Raw genomic sequence first — 19,876 nt, 5'->3', positions numbered from 1 at the left:
CTCTCTGCCGTGGCCAGTGGCCACCGTGTGATCTCACTGGCAAGCAGTCCTGGAGTTTTTACAATTTTTACAGCATTAGAGTATCTGGTGGCTTGATTCAGGCCAAGGAAATTTGTCTATGGTCCACATCTTTCCCTAGGGCTCTAGGGGACTTGCCTCCCCAGTGGCACTTGACTGACCAACAGATTTTACCAATCAGATGAGCAGAGACCACCTGGAGTGAAGAGCCTGGTGTGCCTAGAGGTTTCTGTGGCTGCTGGTAAGGGAGTAATGTGTCTGGGCTTCCCTGGAACAGAGTGTGCTGTCCAGGGGAAGATGCCTGCTTTTCTCAGATGATCTCAGCTTTCAGTGTGTGCTCAGCTTTATGTTGGGCCTCTTGTTGCCTGGGAACCCAGAGTTTTTAAAGCCGCATCTGTGATCTGGGCAGCGAACAACCTCATTTGCTTGGGCAGCTGCTAATTAGATGTGAATTCTCAACATCCCCTGGAGGAGCCCCTCCAGCTGCAGGCTCACATGGGGGCCTTGACCTCCAAGCACATCTGGACTGTCTTCACAAGCAAAACAGAACCAAGTGTACATCTTGGATGCTGAGGAATAAGTTAAATGGTTGAGGTTAATTTATTAAACCTTAACTTTCTATTGCCATCAGGAAAAGTCAATTACCTTTCTACAGTTTGCTTTTAGCAACAACTCTCAATCCATAAAGCACCAGATTTAAGTAACTTGAAGTGATTTAGTGGTTTTACATCTTTATTGACACTCCCTGTCTTTGCACTTAAATTGTACATGTCATTCAAGGAGCCCAACAAGCTGCACAACAGCGTCTTGGATCCCTTCACAGCTGGGCAGAGGCCCGGGATGTGCAGTGGTAAACCAGACCTGGGGCAGCCCAGGCTGTAAACCCAGGCCTCTCTGTGGCGGCATGTGCCACTTCAGTGTTTAAACTTCTGCATGCAGTATAAATAAACACCAAAACAGGTGGTGACCGGTTGTGCTCTCTGGCAAAGGTTGGAGCCACAGGTACCAATTTTGGCCAGCCTGCCCCTTCAGACCTGCCTCCAGCAGCTCTTCTCCATCAGCAGGACGTGATCCTATGTTTGCCCTGCAGGGCAGCACCTTGTAGGCCCATCCCTGGCCTCTTGAGGTAAAGCCAGAGATGGGGGAGGACCTGGAGAATGGGTAAGGGCGTGTCCAACTCTTCAGCTGGCCAGCAGGAGTGACGAAATCGGTGGCCACGTGTTTCACTCCTTGCTGCCTGCTGGGGATCTCTAAGGTGGTGGCCTCCAAAGCCAGGTAAGGCCTTTATCTGGAGAGAGGTGGTGGGATGTCGACAAAACTAGACCAGTGCTCCAGTTACATACATGAAGTGTGAATATATTAAAGCTTTCCAGTTCTTACAACTTTCTTTCCTTATCTTTCCCTGGTGCCCTAGAGGTGGGAAAGGGAAGGATATAAGAAAACCCCACTAAATGTGGAGTACATTTCATCAAAGTCTGTGTGAGCCAACTTGCCCCCAGTCACGACAATGTTGACGCCATCTCCTGCCTTCAGGTGCACAATAAGGTGGAATGCTCCCGGGCCCCCACAAGTGTGCAAAGCCCCTTGGGGTCGGTGGTATTCCAGGAATTCTCTCTTGTAGCCAGCTGTGTGCAGCTGGGCCACGCTGGCATTGGAGACCGACAGGACAGCTTCCACGTACGCATCCCTCTCAGGAGTGAGGGTGGCTGTGATCAGGTAGCGCCCATCGTATGGAGCTGTGAAGATACCTGGGAGAAAGAAGGCAGACACCTGTGCTCATGTGACATCACAGCACTTTGCAACAGGTCAGTTGTGGGAGAGGTAGGCCACCTACACCCACCCAATGACAGGCCCCATTAGCAGGCACCAATCTTCCACTGGACCAGTCCTCATTCCAAGACCCACTGTCTAATGCTTGTCATACCCAGACGATGACAAATATTGCAAAACCCCCAGCACTGGGTATAACTAATGCAGCCCTAGGGGAAACCTGCCCCTCAGTGCTGTGCACAGTGCAGGAAGAGCGCTATCTGGCCTTGCTCAAGGAACACTCAGTCCTAACATATCTGGCAACTGGTCCCCCAGCCTTTGCAATGCCATGTGCACCGCCCGTGCTTGGTGAAGACACAGGGCCGAGGCCCAGCCCATGGCCTACTCCCCTCTACCACCACCTGGGGTACAGTAGGGAACAGCACCACCCAGATCCTGGCTGCCTCTTGAGAGTTTTCTCCATCACTGTACCCCAAAGCCAACTTGGAGTCAGCCTCACAGCTTGGCTGCTAGGCACAATGTCCACAAAGGCCTGAGCTGCTTTCCCCCAAAACCTCATGAAGCTTGTCACCCAGGGGAAAACCACAACCAGCTCTCCCCTGTGGAGGAGCCAGTTTCCCTGCACTGGACCAGTAGACAGGTGGCATCAATTCATGGCCAGAATCAGTTGGTTGCCCCTTAGCCACAGATTCTGTCCCTCCACAGGTTCTGGGCCTGGAGGGGCAGGGGAAGTGGTCACTGGAAGTGAGGAGGTGGTGTGAGGAAGAGGAAATAGGGTTTTGTAGATGTACCAGTTGCAAATAAGCTGTAGGTGACCCCACAGCTAGATGACTCAGAGCCCACACAAAATGCCACCAGGAGCAGTCCCCCTGGACTACAGAGAGAAGACTAGACTTAGAACATGGGCCATAGGCCAAGAGCTCACAGAATGGAGGTCCCGGAGCTGAAAAGGAATCTAGGAGCCTGGGTCTTTGACCTGAAAAATGACAGGCCACTGGCCCCAGCTTTTAATAGTAAGTTAAAGCTCCAGGAGTCTTTCCTGAGGCCCTGGGGCCCTGAGGACAGACCCGGCCCCAGCACTCTGGGCACTTGGCCTTTGTGTTCACTCAGAATCTGCCTGGGGTGAGGCCTCCCTCAGGGTCACCCAGAATGTAGTGAGGACCTGTTCCACAAGAGGGGTTCTGGGCAGGACATCCTGGGATCGTGGGAGAAATGTGGGTCACTATCCCTACGTGCAAAGATCCCCTGACCTGTCAGAGTGGACAAGCTGTCCCCACCACCAGGGCAGCATGGGGAAAGGGCCCTGGCAGAAGCTGTACTGGAGTTGAAAGCAAAGGGCACTTCTCACACCTGGGCCTGCCTGCCTCCAAGCCTCAGGAGCGGGTTAGAAACGCAGGGTCCTGAGCTTCCTTCCAGTCAGCCAGGGGGACCCAGAGCTCCATTTACGCAAGTTCTGCATGTGACTTATGCTCACTAACACGTAAGAACCACTGTCCTAAGCGCAGGAGGGATTTAGCCTGATGGCCATGCAGGGCAAACATGAGGGTGATGGCTAAGCACTGCCCAGAAGGAACTCGATTCCATCTCCCAATAGTCTCCCAGAAATCCACCAGCCATTACACACAGCCCCTGGGAGGACTCGTGTGGGCACCTCAGTCGGCTGGCACTTGACAGACTGGCCTCCTCTCAGAGGTCTCCGAGCTCCTCAGGGAAGAACCCCCAGGCCACTTGAGCCCTCAGCAGCTGCCTCGGGCCCTGCCCTGATTTGCCCCAGGCACACCTGGAGCTCTTCTTCCCCCAACGAGCCAGCAGGGAAGCATGTCCCCTGGGAACCGGCCCAGGAAGCCTGACTTGCCTTCCCTTTACACTGGAGACCAGATGCCATGTCTGGCCTGGTGGGAAGGGCTCTGCCTCCAGTCCCCGGGGACAGAAGCCCGGGCTCGGGTGGTGGGCCTGTGGGAAGGAGAAAGTCTAAGCGGCAGGATCCAAGGGTGACCTCTGCCCCAACTTTCTCCTGGGCTGGGGGACAACACGGGTGCCACAAGCAGATCTAGGCAGCTAAAGTGGTGGTTTCAGAGCAGGAAACTGTACACGTAGGGCCACTTTCCTGGAGGAACACTGCCCCTTTCTGGCTCTGTTTAGCATAAACCACGAGCTGCTGAGAGGCAGGGCGGGGCAGTCTCTGCCTTCCTGTCCCAGGGTGTGAGGATGACAAACAGAAAGAGCCTCTCCAACAATCTCCAGTCACATGAACGATTCCCAGGCTGGGGCTGGTGTGCTGACATCATGACTGGGAAATGTCACTGCACACCCACCGCCCTGCAGCCTGCACGCTGGAAACCTCCACAAAAACCCACAACTGCCCCTCAAGGGCCGCAGCTGCCGGGGCGTCTCCTCCAGTGCAGCTCCCCACCCGGGACCCCAGAGAGCACTCCCCTCTGGACTTACCGGTGCTGGGGTCATACACGTCCCCGTCGTTGACCAGCACTTTGTTAAAGAGAACAACACCCCCATCACTGGGGAAAGGCTTCTGGGTGAGCCCCGCAGAGAAAGACACCAGAGAAGGCGCTGGAACCCCTGGAACAGAGCAGACGGGAGTGTTCTGTTTTATTTTGCTTTCAAGTGGTAAAGCACCCAGGGACACAAACCATCTGAGAGCCAGCCGGCCCACCTTGTCAGATGGGCAGTGAGGACGGCAGAGCTGGGCGGCGGGACAGGCACTGGTGGGGAATATACGTGTATGAGACCATGTGTGTGAGAGAGACAATGTGTGTGACACTGTGAGTGAGTGTGAGAGAGAGACTGTTAGGGACTGAGGCTGTGTTAGGATTTCTCAGTGAGAGCAAATTAATGCTCTGCGCATCATACATGTGCTCTGTGTGTGTGTGGGTGGGGCAGGGAGTGGATAATGGGAATAACCCAGGGAGCTGCTTGCTTTTTGAAGAACCAGTAACACCTGGACCCCCAGGAAGCTGGTCAGGGCCATGCTGGGCCTAGGTCCACCCAGTGGTCCTCTCAGGAAACCCCATGAGCTGGGATCATGCATGAGGGAGAATTCCTGTCTCCGGCATGACTCTGACCCTCTCTGGGGAGAACTTGCAGGGGCTCAGCCCACTGCAGTCAGCAGAGGCCCCATCCCACAGCTGGCAGGCAGGGAAGGGCTAGACCCGTCTCCACCCACACAAATAGCCCGAGAGCAGAAGGAAGGACACACAGGGCAGATGCTGCCTCGGAGAACCAGCCTCCTGCCCTGGCCGCCTGCCCTGGCCTCCTGGCGGACATACCTGGGGAGGCTATAGGAGGTGACTTGGGGTATCCTGAAAAACAAAATGGGAAAGGAATATCAAACAAAATCCTAAGCAGCACCTCATTTTTCAGAGCCCCTCTTTCCCTGTTCCTCACATTACTTCTTTAAACATAGGACAAGGGCACCCACTGCAAGCAGCCTTCCTAGAAACAGTTGCACCCGCCGTACCTGCTTCCTCACTAGCCCACTTATCCCTGGACAGGGAAGAATACCTGCAGGTGAGCTGGATGAGGGAATATGAGGAAAAAGAGGTGCTGGGACTTCTCAAGCCAGGTAGAAGTTCACAGACTGAATCAGTCACATATGCAAACTACCATGCTTGCCCTGCAGAGGCATTGTCTGTTCACAGGCTTCAGCCTCCAGCTGGGCTGGATGCAGAGTCTGATACATGGGTGCATGGATGGATGGATGGATGCGTGGATGCGTGGGTGCGTGGGTGCGTGGGTGGGTGGATGGGTGCATGGGTGCATGGGTGGATGGGTGCATGGGTGGATGGACAAGAGCCCAACACTACATAAGCATCCATGACACATGAAACTAATAGAAAACAAACTGCTTAGAAAACATTTGTTTACATGTCATAGCCCTGAGCCTCAGCCTCATCTGTAAATACAACTAAGAACTTCAGCACTGTCCAGAGAGCTACAAGAAATGAAGTGCCTGGTTCAGCTGCTGGCACGTGGCGGGGACCCCACAAGTGCCTGCTCCCTTCTCCCTCCTGCCTTCACCCAACAGCATCAGCCCTGCTACCACCTGCCCCCGGTGGTGCTGAGACACTTGCACAGAGCGCTTACGAGCCAAGCACTGAACTAGGCTTTCTTCCCTCATCCTCCCAGACTCCCCCCGAGTTCCTGTGATTCTCACTCTGCAGGTAAAGGAATTGACCCTCAGGTTAGGAAGCTGGCCCAGATCCCAAAGCTCTTGATGACACAGCTGGGATTTGAGCCAGAGCCTTCCAGCTCACCCACTCTAACATGGGCTGTCTTTGCTGCCACACAAGCTCCCAGTACACAGTTGGTTTCCCAGGTACACTGCCTGCAGGAATATCAACAAGCTTCCCTATGGCCTAGGGATTCCAGCCCATGGGACAATTCTAAGTATAATTTATTGCACTGTCCCAGGGTGCCCCGGGTTCTGGGGGGTCGATTAGCATGAACTGGTTCCTTAGGACCTCAGCACCCTTGGAGAGCTAAGTTTTGGACCTTGTATCCTGAAGGCTGAACCCTGAACCCACAAAGCCCTTGCAGCACACCCTTGAGGCTCAGACTGCCCCTCCATGTAGCCTCGCCCTCTGCAGATCAGATATGCCCAGCCCCTGTGAGCCTTACCTGGTGCTCCTGCGAAGCCTTCTGTGCTGGGGATGGGCACTTGCCCAGTCTGGCCGTCCACCCCCTGAGGCAGGCCCCTCCCCGACATGCCCATCCTCCCCGGAGGCCCAGCCTCTCCAGTCTCCGTAGTGACCCCAGTGGAGCCAGGCAAAAACGGCAGCCCTGTCCAGCCAGGCCACACTGGCCAGGGCAGTGGCTGTTGGGGTCTCTTGGGCAGAACAGGCTGCTGGTCTGTGCGCAGCTGCTGTCCAGGGTCCTTGGGAAGTGGGGGAGCACTAGGCCTTGGAAGTGGCGGAGGGGTCAGGTCTGGATGAGATGGCTCCGTGGGCACCTCTGCCAGCTGCGGTGGCTTCTCGGGGGTCTGCGGGGCCTTCCCTCCGGGTGGAGGCGGGGGTGCTTCTGAGGGCTCCTCCGCTGAGCATTTGGAAGGTGGAAAGAAACAGAGTTAAAAATGTCAGGCTTTACTGCTCCTCTGTGAATATAAAGGTGTGCGCTCAGGTGGCTGTCCCTATAGTAGCATCAGTGTAGTCATGGGCCCTGCGCCAGGAGCTGAAGAGTAGCCACCACACGTGGGGACAGCCTGACTTACAACTTCAGAAGGGGCTGTGTGTCAAGCTGCCCTGAGTGGCTTGGGAGTCATTGAGAAGCCAGTGGAAGGTGCCCTGCCCAGAGAGGGACACTTTCAGCCACCCTACATGCCTGCACTCTCCAGACAGCGCTACTCCTGGCTCCAGCTCCCAAACTTCCTGAGTTCACTGGGGAGATACCAGGGCTGTACCACAGATTCCTGAAAGGAACCTGCTGCCACAGATGACCTTACATTCAGACAAGCTAGTCTTGGGGTCACTGTGGACGGATGGCTTCACAAGCTGAGGGCCTGGGTACAGATGCCAAGGTGACCCAACCAGCTGTTGAGGTGCCCGGGGGCCACGTCTGCAGCAGGAGCAGGCCTCACAGAAGCAACAGCTCCCCTTGCCTCTCACCACAGCCTTAAGGTCACCGGTAGAGCCCTAGACGGTTTGGCTCAGTGTTTACAGCATCAGCCTGAGGACTGAAGGATCCCAGGTTCGATTCCAGCCAAGGGCACGTACCTGGGTGGCAGGCTCAATCCTCACCCCAGGGGGTGGGACATGTACAGGAGGCAACCAATCTATGTCTCTCTCTCTCTCTCCCCCTCCCTCCCTCCCTCCCTCTCCCTCTCTCTCTGAAAAGCAATGGAAAAAATATCCTTGGGTGAGGATTTTTTTTTTTTTAATATATTTTTATTGATTTCAGAGAGAGAAAGGAGAGGGAGAGAGAGATAGAAACATCAATGATGAGAGATTCCTTGATCGGCTGCAGCCCGCAACCTGGGCATGTGCCCTGACTGGGAATCGAACCCCGATCTCCTGGATCCTAGGTCGATGCTCAACCGCTGAGCCACGCCTGGCTAGGCTTGGGTGAGGATTTTTTTAAAAAGATCACCAGCAGAGGGGACTTCCACCAGAGGTTCCTCCTGATTCACACTTTCCTACCCTCTTGGATGGTGCTGTGACTCAGCCAGGAAGCTGCCGCCCTCTCCTCCATGAATACGCTCCTGGAACTAGCCTTCCTCTTAGAGGCCCAAAAGGCATCTAAAAATAACCAGGACTGGCTGGATACCACCCCCAAAAGCCACTACACCCCACCTCCTCAGGCCCCCATGGGGCCTGCAATGCCCAGGTTCCAAAACTATAAAATTATGCCCTGGCAAAATCAGTGACTGCATTTTGACTCACTGTCTAGTTTGATGTTAGACCTCACTAAGGGAACCACCACACGTCAAACACGCGCTCCCCTCCACCCAGAGCCAGGCTGCTCATCCACCTCCGTCCCAAAGGGAGGTTATTTCCCAACGGCCCTTCCTGACGAGTGCTCCGCGGGCGCAGTAGAATGGATTAGCCTAATTCTCTTCAGGATCTTAGTTGAGAAGGGCTGGGCTAGACAGAGGCACGGGCAGAGGGAATCCAGACACGGGGGCACCAGCCACAGTGGAGCCCACGAGGGCGATGGGGGACATGGGGCGGTGATGCTGATTCTCATTATAAGCCGCTCAGTACTATTTTTCCTGTTTTCACAAGATGCAGCTGTAGGGGACACTCACCAAGGGCCTGTGGCTGCCCCTCCCCTCGGGCAGGCCAGCCTCTCTCCCACCTTCTCTCCCCGTCGCTGTGCACCCCTCCGGCCGCTCCGCCTGAGCCCCAGCGCCCACCTCCCCTGTCTTCCGGGAGCAGCTCAGCCAACATCACTCCTTTCTGCTCATCTCTTTCCTTCCTCCCCAACAAGTTCTTCCTTCAAGCCCAGGTTTAGGTGTCTCCATCCGAAATTTTTAAAAAAATACGTTTCCTCAGTCCCACAACCCTCAATGAATTACAGTCAGCAAAGTACCTTAAAATAGCAAGTCCAGCTCCTCAAACTGGTCCTTCTTTTCTTACCTCTCCCCACCAGCCCTTCAAAACACTGTCTCTCTCTGAAATTCACTGTCATTCTCCTGGTCACCTCACCCAGGCGCTCAGAGTCATATTTTCCTCCTCCAGCTCCTTTAACAGACTCTCTCTCTCTCTCTCTCTCTCTCTCTCTCTCTCTCTCTCTCTCACACACACACACACACACACACACACACACACACACACCCCACCCCCCACCCCCGTTGTTAAATCCAGGCGATTCTAATTCTGAAATATTTTGGCTCCTTCTGCCACACCTTTTGCACAATGCTCTTTAGAAAGCATTCCAGCCATCTTTTCCCTGCTCAAAAATCTTCAGTTGTTTCCCAGTGCTCACCAAATCAAATCAGATCTCTGTCTGACATCCCGAGTCCCTGCCACCTGCCAGCTTCAGTACATCAGTGGTGCCTGGCTCTCATTTGAGCTTCGTTCCTTTGTGCCTTTGCTGTTGTTTGCACTCCCTCACTGAAACACAACCTGTCCCTGAAGTTGCAGCTCAGATACCACTTCCTCCATGAAGCCGTCCTGGATCTGCCCAGTAGGTCTTGAACAATCCTGTCTCTGAACCATGAAGCTCTTTGGGCCTCTAGGACCTCTTTCAATTTCTTACCTGTCCTCTCTTGCTGGGTGATGAGGCCTTGAGGACACATTTTGATGATCTTTCATCCCCTGGGCCCGGCACAGGTAAGTGTTTGGTGAATGAAAGGAGGTTGGAAGAAAGGCACATACTATGGTCCACACCCGAATCCCTGCCAGTCATTAAGTTGGCACCCTAATTTTGCCAATAACTGCCACTCTGGGGTCCTATTAGGACAATGCTGGTACACAGAGACAGCGATAGTTCTGTCTTTTATAGTCATCTCTCCCTCTACACCCAGGCCCGGCATATCGAGTAGAAGGCAGAGGCGAAAGAATGAACAAATACACTGCGTGGGCCAAATATTCTCCACTAATCTCCTTGGGGAGTCCGTCCACGAGTGCTGTGGGGAGCTGGATGCTCCAAGCCTCCCGTCACATCCCAGCAAAGACGTAACAAGAAAGCTGCACTGGACCTGGACGGAGCCCCAGCCCTGGCCTCTGCAGCTCTGGCTCCCGCCCCAGCATCGCGTGGTTCCCGATGTACAGGCTTATTACAAAACTGAAACCAAGACTAGACTAGTGTTTTGCTCATTCTGGAAAGATAACTCTCTAGCAGTCAACTGGACTGGACATATGTTTCTAATGCAGACAGTGACCATTTGAATTGAGTTCATACGAGCCAAGTGTTGCTGCCTGTGTGTTTACTGCTTGAGGAGTGTTAAGGAATGGGTCAGCCACACATGTCCTGGCTCTTGTTCTGGAACCTGCCCCCATGGCACTGGCCTGTGCCAACATGTGGTCTCGTGCCACCGGGAGCAGGTCAGGCAGGACACAGCATTCCCATGGATGGACTTGAAACTCAGTTAATAAAAGCCACTCCCTCTCCTTAAAAGTTCTTATTAAAAGCCAGTTTCAACTTTATTAAAACAAAGACCTGCCTTTAAAAATCCCCCCAAAATCCATCAGGCTGATGTGCTAGGAACACGTGTCTTCCAGCTGATTAATGCCTGGGTTGTCCGTCTCCTCCTGCAGCTGCTTGGGAACCCTGGAGGCAGGCAGCTGCGATGTGAATCTGAGTTGCAAAAATTAAGGCTCCTTAGCATGTTCCTTGCACCTCGGTGGTGCCTTGGCACAGAACACGAGGCTGTGTGGGGACAGACAGACACAGGCCTTGGGTGTTAGCATCTGTGTCTGAGGCCTGTCTGTGGGAAAGCCACTGAGACCTCCTGAGTCACTGACCTCCGCGACTCACAGGCTAACCCTGAGATGCCTCCTGTCACCAGGCAGAATCCAGTGCTACTCAAATGGAGCGATGGGTGCAGGCACGCTTTCCTAACTGCAAAACACTGTGCAAGAATGAAAAGCAACTCATCAGAAGTCTGCTCCAGGTGAAGTCTCATCTGCCTGGATCCTCGGATGTGTCTGCAGACCAAATGCAGCAACTATCGATGTATTCTAAAGATGTCCATCAAGACATCTGGCTTTTAAAAAAATCCATCAAAATGCTGATGTAAGGCGCTAACTGGATGGGCATAAGATGTTCTCAGAGTCGATTACTACACTGAGCAGCACAAGCACGGTTCCTGGGAATAGGCTCACACTACCACCCACGGTGAGACAAGTGCCTGCTCATCAGGGAGCTCACAAGATGTGGCTGGGGCTGAACCGCACAGGGTGGGCCACGAGAAAGGGCTTCTAGAGGAAACAGCGCTGTTCTTCCCTGCAGGAAGGCTGAGGTGAGAGCAGGCGGGAGCACACCCCCTAAACGGAGGCCACACCGGTACACGGAAGGCTTAGGAGACAACCGACAGGTCAGTAACATCATTGATGTTTCTCTCTCTCTCTCCCTCTCCTTTCCTCGCTCTGAAATCAATAAAGGTATATTTTAAAAAATAATAAAAAAAATTAAAATCAGTATAAAAACATATCCTCAGGTGGAAATTAAACAAACAAAAACCCAAATGCCTACAGGGTCAAGGGCTGCTTGCAGTCTGGAGTCAGCGCGGTCCGAGTGGGTGCAGTTTACGTGGCCTTTATATGTTCATAACACCCCAAGTGCATCATGCTGTCTTAGACCTAAACTGGCCCCAAACTTGGCCAATTTCAAGTTGAGAGCAAAACCATCATAATACTCGCATCAGGCCACTCTCCCCAGCCAGGCTTCATTGTTAGATACTTATTTGAAAAATCCATTCTTACAGCACACATTACATTAAGCATCTTGATACTGATGAGATTCTTAAATCTGAAACACTCCTAAATGAAACTTTGTCAATGTAATTAAAGCACTATGAGAAATTCCCCTAAGACACGAGCAGAAGACAAAGGTGGGCGACGGGAAAGGAAGTAATGCCGTTGTCGGTAAGGATGTTGAAACTACATTGTGGGTTCTAGGCAGGCCTGTCCCTTCTTGGAACCGTGACGCAGGGGAAGAGAACTTCCCTGATGCACAGGAATACTCCTCTGCCTACCAGCTCTGCCCAGGGGAGCCCCCGGTTTCTCAATACCAGGAACTCCCCTTCTCTCCCAACTGCACGCGGAACAGCACAAATGTGGACTCAGCTGGGCTCAGTATCTCCGTGAGACCAGGAGGCTGGAGGGGCTGGCCGTCCAGGCTGCAGCCAGTCTGGGACTTGCCGATGCCTGCAGCAGGGTCCTGGGGCCCAGGCAGGAAACAGACTCTGCCTTCCACCCCCGCCCGGGGGCAGACACCGAGCTACTGGAGGCAGGGGGACTCCCTCCCTGACTGACTTCAGTGAGGGTGAAACTGGGCAGCTTGGGGACAAGACGCCACTGAAGGAAAGGGAGAGGGTGCTGGTGGGGTGTGAAGGACCAGTGTGCCCACCTATCTGTGAAAACGGGAGTGAGTGTGTCCAGGCAGAGCACCAAACCCCTACAGGCCTGTAGGACAGAAGAGCAAAGGCTGAAGGAGCCTCCTTGTCCTTTAGAACCTAACGGGTCCCTGAGGGCCAAGCTTCTCAGCAATAAACATATTTGAATGTGAATCCTGAATGCTAGCGAGGAGAGATGTTTAGGCTTTTTACACTTTCTACCTGATCCACCATTTATAAAAGGAGAAAATGCCCTCTGGCTATCTAGAGCACTCTGCAGAGCAGCCAAGAGCTCTCACCCCACATCCAAGGAATGGACAGGCCCACTCACTCCTCTGAGGCTGGCGGCCTGCGGGTCTGTAGGCAGACAAAGGGAGACAAGTTCAGCCAGGAGCAGGCTGAACATCCATTAGAGGGAACAGAGGGTTAAAATAATGGGTAATATTCATTGAGTGATCACCAAGGACTGTTTAATACTCCACTGCTTAGGAGTATTAATCCTCATAACAACTTTTTGAAGTATTATTATTATTTCTAATTAATAGATGTGGAAAGAGAAGCATTAGGTAGATAAATAACTTGCCCAAAGTTACAGAGAAAGTACGGGGTTAGATGGGATTGCAAACCTGGGAAATACTAATCACGTCCTGGCTCAAAGTCCTCTGATAGCTTCTCATTGTATTTATAATCCAAGTCCTACCATAGCCTATAAAATTCTACGTGATCTGCTTCCTACCCTCTTTGATCTCACTGCCTAGCACCTTCCCCCTTGCTCACAGACTTGATCAAACTGGCATTCTGAATTTTCAAACAGGGCAAACTCATTCCTGCCTCAGGGTCTTTGAACATGCTGTTCCCTCGACCAGTCTCTGCAGGGCTTGCCCCCTCATTTGATTCATATATCTGCTCAAATGTTATCTCCACTGAGGAACCCTCCCTGATCACTCACTTAAAATGTATTGTCCCCCAGCCTCTATCGCCTTACTCTGTTGTATCTTTCCTCAGACGCTGATTGCTAGGTGAAATCAGATCTCTATTTGCTTGGCTGTGCATTGTCTGTCTTCCCAACTACAGTGTAAGATCTGTGAGGGCTCAAACTTCAGCACTAAGACACGACTGAGTAAGTATCTGTTGAATGAATGAACGGGTGGGAGTGCACGGGGGCCGCTGAGCTGAAGGTGAGGCAGTGATGAAACTACAGTGATTCTTCACCTTTTGAAAGTTAGGCACCTGTCCAAGTACCATATGAGAGTCATGGACCTTACGTCCCATAAAATAACCAACCATCTTCACTAACCCGCAGAATAGTGGAAAATAATAGCCTTTGTTGTTTTAAGCCACCAAGATTTGGGGTGGATTGTTCCGTGGCAATAAGTAACTGATTCATTCACAACAGCGCCTCACCACGTACACCTCCCCTCCTCCCGCTTTTCTGAACCCTACCCATCCCTCAACTATTAGCTCCAGTAACCTCCTTCCAGAAGTTTCTCTTATCATGCTTCCTCACTGCTCAACCCACCAACCTCAACTCTCAACCTACTCGACCTTGAAAGCCTAGTTCTGGCACTCTCTCCTCTGAGAAGCCCTCCTCGACTTGCACAGCAGCCGTGGGTGCTACTCCACACAGCCAGTGCGCCCATGAACACCCCATTCCTGTGACCACCTCTGCCCACTTGCTTCCCCTCAGACTGTCACTGTCACATCTATAGTCATCTACATACTCCACACATATAGCTCATTACCGGCCACACAATAAGGGTTCAGGAAGATCCTATGAACTAAAAGAACATCCCCCACTATCCACAGGACCTCTACATACAGTCTCATCCATTCTCCCCGCACACCTGTGTGTCTTCACCACTGTGACTGAAAATGCTTAAAGGTGAAGATTGTGCTACTCATCTACGTCACTCACAGAGCCTTGCACGTAGTAGGTGCTCAATAAATGTTCTGTTGACTTTTCACTAGTGGCTGTATGACTTTCACTGTGATCTAACTCCTAATTCACCCATGGGCCTCTGGTACTCAGGTCACAGGTTGCCCAGCCCTGGGTGCTATACATGGGCCGATAAAGCTCTGTTTGGTTATTTTTGGCTCTGAAATTTCTGAAAGTCCATGCATTCTACGTTCGCAACACTGAGTTCATCGGAAAAGGATAATCTTTTGGAAGCCACAGCTCCAACTCCTACTTCAACAGACAAACGTGAAAGAGTCCACACAGCTTCCCTGGGAGTTGCAAATCAAAAATATCTGGTTCAATCTGTTATTATAAAGCACTGTCCAGACAGCACTGTCACCACCAGGGACAATCATTCTACGAACACACACGTAGTCTTGTGACTGTTACTCAACATTCCAGAGATACAGGAGTTCCTGGGCCTGAGGAGGGGAGGGTTATAAATAGTGTAGTGTGGTAGGCCCAGCACTGGGCAGAGGCCAGGCCAGCTTCCTGCTCCTGGTTGACATGGTAACTACTTATCTACAAACTCCTTATCACTCACTACCTCGGACCCTTCCCATGCCTCCTGAGGACCCGGCCCTGGCTCTCCCCAATCAGACCAGGGCTCGTCTACCTCTCATGCTCCAGCCTCCCTCTCCCCCAGTTTTATGTCTCAGCTGGGGCTTGATCATAAAATCATATAGGCTCATACCAGGCCACGAAATCTCAGCTCAATGCATAAGGGCCTTTGTCACTTGGAGCTGAGCAAGGTCGAAAAGGTGATAAAGGCCCAAAGAGGAGGAGAGAAAACAGGGAGAGGACAGATCAGGAAGTGAGGGGTCCTTTGGGGCACACAGCTGGCCCCAAGTAAGTTCCTTATGGGCCCAGTAAGTCGGTGTTCAACTCTGGGAGACACAAAGGAAATGTGCTGTGGACCAGAAGCCAACAGTTCTTGGATGCAGCCCACACACATGTGCTTGAATGCTACAGTGATGTCAAATTATTTAAAACGTTTCTAACTACTTACTCTCAATGTTGGTATTTATGTCATTGCTACCCAACACAAAATGATTCACAAATGCGCCAATCTATGAAGCACACTTTGAGTAGCACTGATGTGATTCCACAGACTGTCGAAAATCTAGCACAATGCATGTTGCAAACACATACAAGAATGACATTGTAAAGGTCCACTTACTTGCTGATGGCTGAAATTTGATCAGATCTTGCAAGTCAGTAGAAATCTGGAAAACGTGGCTATAGAACTGCTGCACAGAATTCTTCAGGCCAGAAATGTCTCTGGAATGTGACCGGAGCGTCCCGTTCATCTGCCTGACACAACTCCACAGGCTGCTGACATGCTTGTTGAGCCCGTCCTTGATCCTCTGAAGACTTCCTGAGATGGAGTCCAGTTTGCTGCAAGTTTTCTCCATCTGAGACACCCTGTCCTCAACCACAGAGACCTCCCTCTGGACCCCGTGTGTATTTTCCTTACAAGTGTCTAGCTCAGAGAGAACCTGGCTCTGCAGCCTCTGCCATCTCTCCTCCAGCTCGCTGCAGCAAGGAGCCATGGTGTCTGGGGGAGATGGGAGGGGCTCCATCGTCCTTTCTTGCTCACCCCCCTTAGAAAACCCATCCACTCCAGTGTTTTTACCTTCTCTACACTTGCTCAGCTCATTCTGAAGATGCTTCATATCATTGTCTGTGTGGTTTAGTTGAGAATAAAGAAAACTAAAATCTTGTTGAAGTTTCTGGATGCTACGTTCAGTTTCTTGAAATTTCCTATGCATTGTGTCATTTAGAGATTTCAAAAGGCTCAAACTATCACCCACTGTGTGGTCTTCTCCATTTGGTAAAGTATCTTCTATCCCATGAAGCTCTCCATGGAAGTTCTGCAGGCAAGTATCCTCAACAACTTGAACTTTGTTCTTCAGGTTGTTTAATTCTGTCATGACCTGTTCATGCCCAGCCCCTGACACACCTGGTAGGGCTGATGCTGGGGGAGTGAGTTCTGCATCGGTGTTGTTGGCCATCTCTAGGAGAACGCTCCCCAGACGCTCTTCCAGCCACTGTATTTTCTGATCCAGAAGTTGCTTCAAGTCATCTACCTCTCCATTAATGGTCCCCCGAAGGGTTTCTTCAATGTAAAAGCAATGTTCTTCTGCATTCTTCTCTGTCACATTGATCCTTGCATCTAGTTCATTCCATCTTGCATCAAAGTCCACATCTGGCTCTGGTACTATGAGTCGGTCAAACTCATTGTCCAGTCTTGCATTTAGCATTCTGGTGGCTTCAGCAACTCTTTCAATTTTCTGGTCTAATACCTTGATCTGTTGCCCAAAGTCACCAGTCTTTTCACCATCACAGCAATTTGACTTGGCTGAAGTACCTTGTACCTGGGCTCGAAGGTCATTTATTTCTTTTTTCAGGTTTGTTTCCTTCTCTCCTATAAGCTCAATCACTCCCAGGTAGCTGCTCCCATAGTCATCACACTGCTGTTGTAGACCAATCAGTTTGTACTCACACGAGTTCTTCAGATCAGCCAGCTTTCTGTCCATTCCCTCCATGAGCTCCTCTCTCAGGGCATCAATCTTACTATCGACATAGGCTTGGTAGAGTTCATTGGTCGTCATGGTCACCGTAGGGCCCTGGGCAGCTTCCTGGAGCTGTTTAAGCTGCCCTTCATAGCCCTTCACTTTCCCATCCAGCTCTTCCAGCTTGTCACTCTTGGTCTTCAGAGCATCCTTGACTTCAGCCAATTCAGATTTGATGTCCTTCATGCCAGATTCCTTTTTGTTGAGGACACCAGGAAGCTGGTCTGTTTTAGTGTCTTTACCAACAGCACTGTCAGGCACTGGCTGGGGATGCAGATTACTGAGCATTTTGCTGGCATCATCCTGAACTGTATGTTTGAGGTTTTCATTCACTCCAGCAATGGAAGACTGGAGATCAAGAACCGTCCTTGTGAGCCGGAGAACCTTCTCCTCAAGCACCTGGATTTTCTTATCCTGAAGTTCTCGGGGCCCCAGTTCTGGATCTACTGCCCGACTTGGTTCCACTGCACGAGTTGGTGACAAAGTCTTCTTGGGCTCCGAGACATGGCTTGGTTCATCGTCTGTTACAAAGAAAGAGTTGGACATGACTTAACATTTTCTACTTTTACCTTGTTTCTGCAAAGACAATAAACAAGGTACTTACGGAGTACACGTGAACCTTCACTTCCAGATCCACTCTCACCACAGGTAATTATTAGAGTAGAGTGGAAAAGACTATGGGCTTTGAGTCAACAGATCTCCACTTGCATTTTGCCTCTGCAGTTTACTGTCTGCCCTCGAGCAAGTTAATTAACTTCTGTGAACTATAATCCCCTCAACCATGGAGCAGAGATACTATCTTCTCTCCTAGGGTGTTAAGAGAATATGTACATGGTATATGATACTCAATGGTTTCTTTCACCCTGAAGGGAAATATTCTTTATCTACTTTATCATACAAAAATATCATCCCCCACATTAGTGAACTGCGGTCACGCACCAATGGTTGACTGCATACTATAAAACCACAAGAAGCCACTTTAGCAAGATCCACCCATTAGCTGTTGGGTTGTATGATATCATTTCAAGCAGCAAGTTACCCTCCATGTAACCCCTAAATGTTCTCTTCTTTTTATTAGCATCCCTATGCTAAAGGAGTCTCAGAGCCACCGTTCAGCGCTGTTATGCAGTTGGAAAAACTAAAAGCAAGAGAGATCAAGCAACTGATTCTCTTGGCATCTCCCAGTAATGGAGCCATACGGCCATATGTAGGAAGGTTCACTAAGTCAAAGAACATAAACTTTGAATTTTTGATAATCCTACTTTGAGAAATATAACTCCAAGGAAATAGTCCAAGAGAAAGAAAAAATATTATAAAGATGATTGTGATGAGTCATAAAGTAGAAATAAACTGATAGATATAGAGAAAGATAAATTAAACTAAAAGGAGATGATTAAAACCTGAGGCAATAGGAGACTAAGAAGCAAGCCATGTCCTTGAATGCAGAGCAGGATACAAGGAATACAGGAAAGGCTTAGCATCGACAAGCCTGCACGCACAGTGAGAACAGGCCAGCGCACAACAGGTTACAATGAAATCAATGGGTTAGCGAGCGCTGAAAACACTAGAAACAAATTTAGAATGTTGTAGATATTTGAGTTTAATGGTCATTGTGTTTCTTTGGGGTTTTTTGTTTATTTTTTTAATCCTCACCAACCCGAGGATATTTTTCCATTGCTTTTCAGAGAGAGTGGAAGGGGGGCCAGAGAGAGAGAGACAGAGACAGAGAGAGACAGAGACAGAGAGAGACATCGATGTGAGAGAGACACATCGACCGGCTGCCTCCCTCACGCGCCCTGACCAGGGCCGGGGATCAAGCCTGAAACCGTGGTACGTGCCCTTGACCAGAATCGAACTCGGGACCCTTCAGTCCGCAGGCTGACGCTCTAACCACTGAGCAAAACCGGCTAGGGCTGTTCATTGTTTTTTACCTCCTCTAAACTTTTGCACATCATAACAACAACTATTATTTATTAAAATCATTTTAGTGGTAAAACCAAGACTGGAGTCCAGATGGTCAAACTCCCAAGTGGAGAACTGTAAAGAACACCATATTTTCCATGCTGAAAAACATATTTTATCTCAAAACACTAGAAGAAGAAAACAAGTTATTGAATCACATACAAATGAAATGCTATTCTGAGCAAAGGAAATGAAAACAAAGGGCAGGAGACCGGAGATGATCAGGATGTAGGAAAATGCTTCTTTCATATCCTGCTGGTGACTGTGGGAACTGCTACAACTCTCTGGAAGGATAATTTGGGAATATGTATCCAAATGCTCAGGATCCTTTTGACCCTGTAATTTCACAGTTCTAGAAATTTATTCTAGTAACCAGGGAGGAATCTAAAGATTTTACAGGAAAAAATGTTTTTTCAAATATTACCTATAGTAATAAAAACTTGCAGACAGCCTAAGTGACCATCAGTAGGGGATTGTGTTCAAATAATCACACTCTCTGAAGCCATTACATGATATTGTAGAATATTTAATGACATAAAAGGTTGTTCATTATAGGTTAAGTTAAAAGATAAGTTCCAAAAATAGTATGTTCTTAATAATAACAGTGGATTGAGGATAAGCATTTCCTTTCATTCCCTTTTGAAATCCCATAAAATGAACACACACCAAAAACAGCCAAGTCACACATAAAAAAAATGGGAATTAGAATGGTTTTGGACTTTTTAACAGCTGCAGTGGAAGCTAGAAGAAAATTGAAAAATACTTTCAAACCTAAAGAAAAATTATTTCCAACCTAGAATTCTGAAACTAGAGTAAAAATATTTTTAAATTATAAAATATCAAAAAGTTTCTCTCTCGTGCAGTTTTCTCATGGAACTACCAGAAGGTGTGCTCCACCAAAGCAAGGGAATGAATTAAGGAGCAAATGGGGGGTACAGGAAACATGGAATCGACAGGAAAGAGGCCAGTTAAGACCCCAGGGCAGCAGCTGTGAACAGTCCACGTGGACCAGCAAGAGGGTTCCAGGAGACGTTTCTTAAGGAAGATAAAACTGATGTATTGAATATAATGAGAGCACATTTA

General features: G+C 50.2%; 1 protein-coding gene across 1 annotated transcript in view; it reads right to left on the bottom strand.

Moving 5' to 3' along the window:
- Positions 1–726: 726 nt before the first annotated feature.
- Positions 727–19,876, bottom strand: part of EMILIN2 (elastin microfibril interfacer 2) — a 42,226-nt gene continuing 23,076 nt past the window's right edge. Inside the window, exons 4-8 of the mRNA XM_081149865.1 lie at positions 15,436–17,352; positions 6,424–6,837; positions 5,073–5,105; positions 4,237–4,365; positions 727–1,766 (exon numbers count right to left, since the gene is read on the bottom strand). Coding sequence (XP_081005991.1) covers positions 1,429–1,766; positions 4,237–4,365; positions 5,073–5,105; positions 6,424–6,837; positions 15,436–17,352 — 2,831 coding nt within the window. The 3' untranslated portion in view covers positions 727–1,428. The remainder of the gene's footprint in view (positions 1,767–4,236; positions 4,366–5,072; positions 5,106–6,423; positions 6,838–15,435; positions 17,353–19,876) is intronic.

Source organism: Miniopterus schreibersii (assembly GCF_964146895.1).
Source record: "Miniopterus schreibersii genome assembly, chromosome: 10".
NCBI lineage: Eukaryota > Metazoa > Chordata > Mammalia > Chiroptera > Miniopteridae > Miniopterus > Miniopterus schreibersii.
The sequence above is the reverse complement of the archived record's forward strand: the minus strand, read 5'-3'. Positions and strand labels throughout refer to the sequence as shown.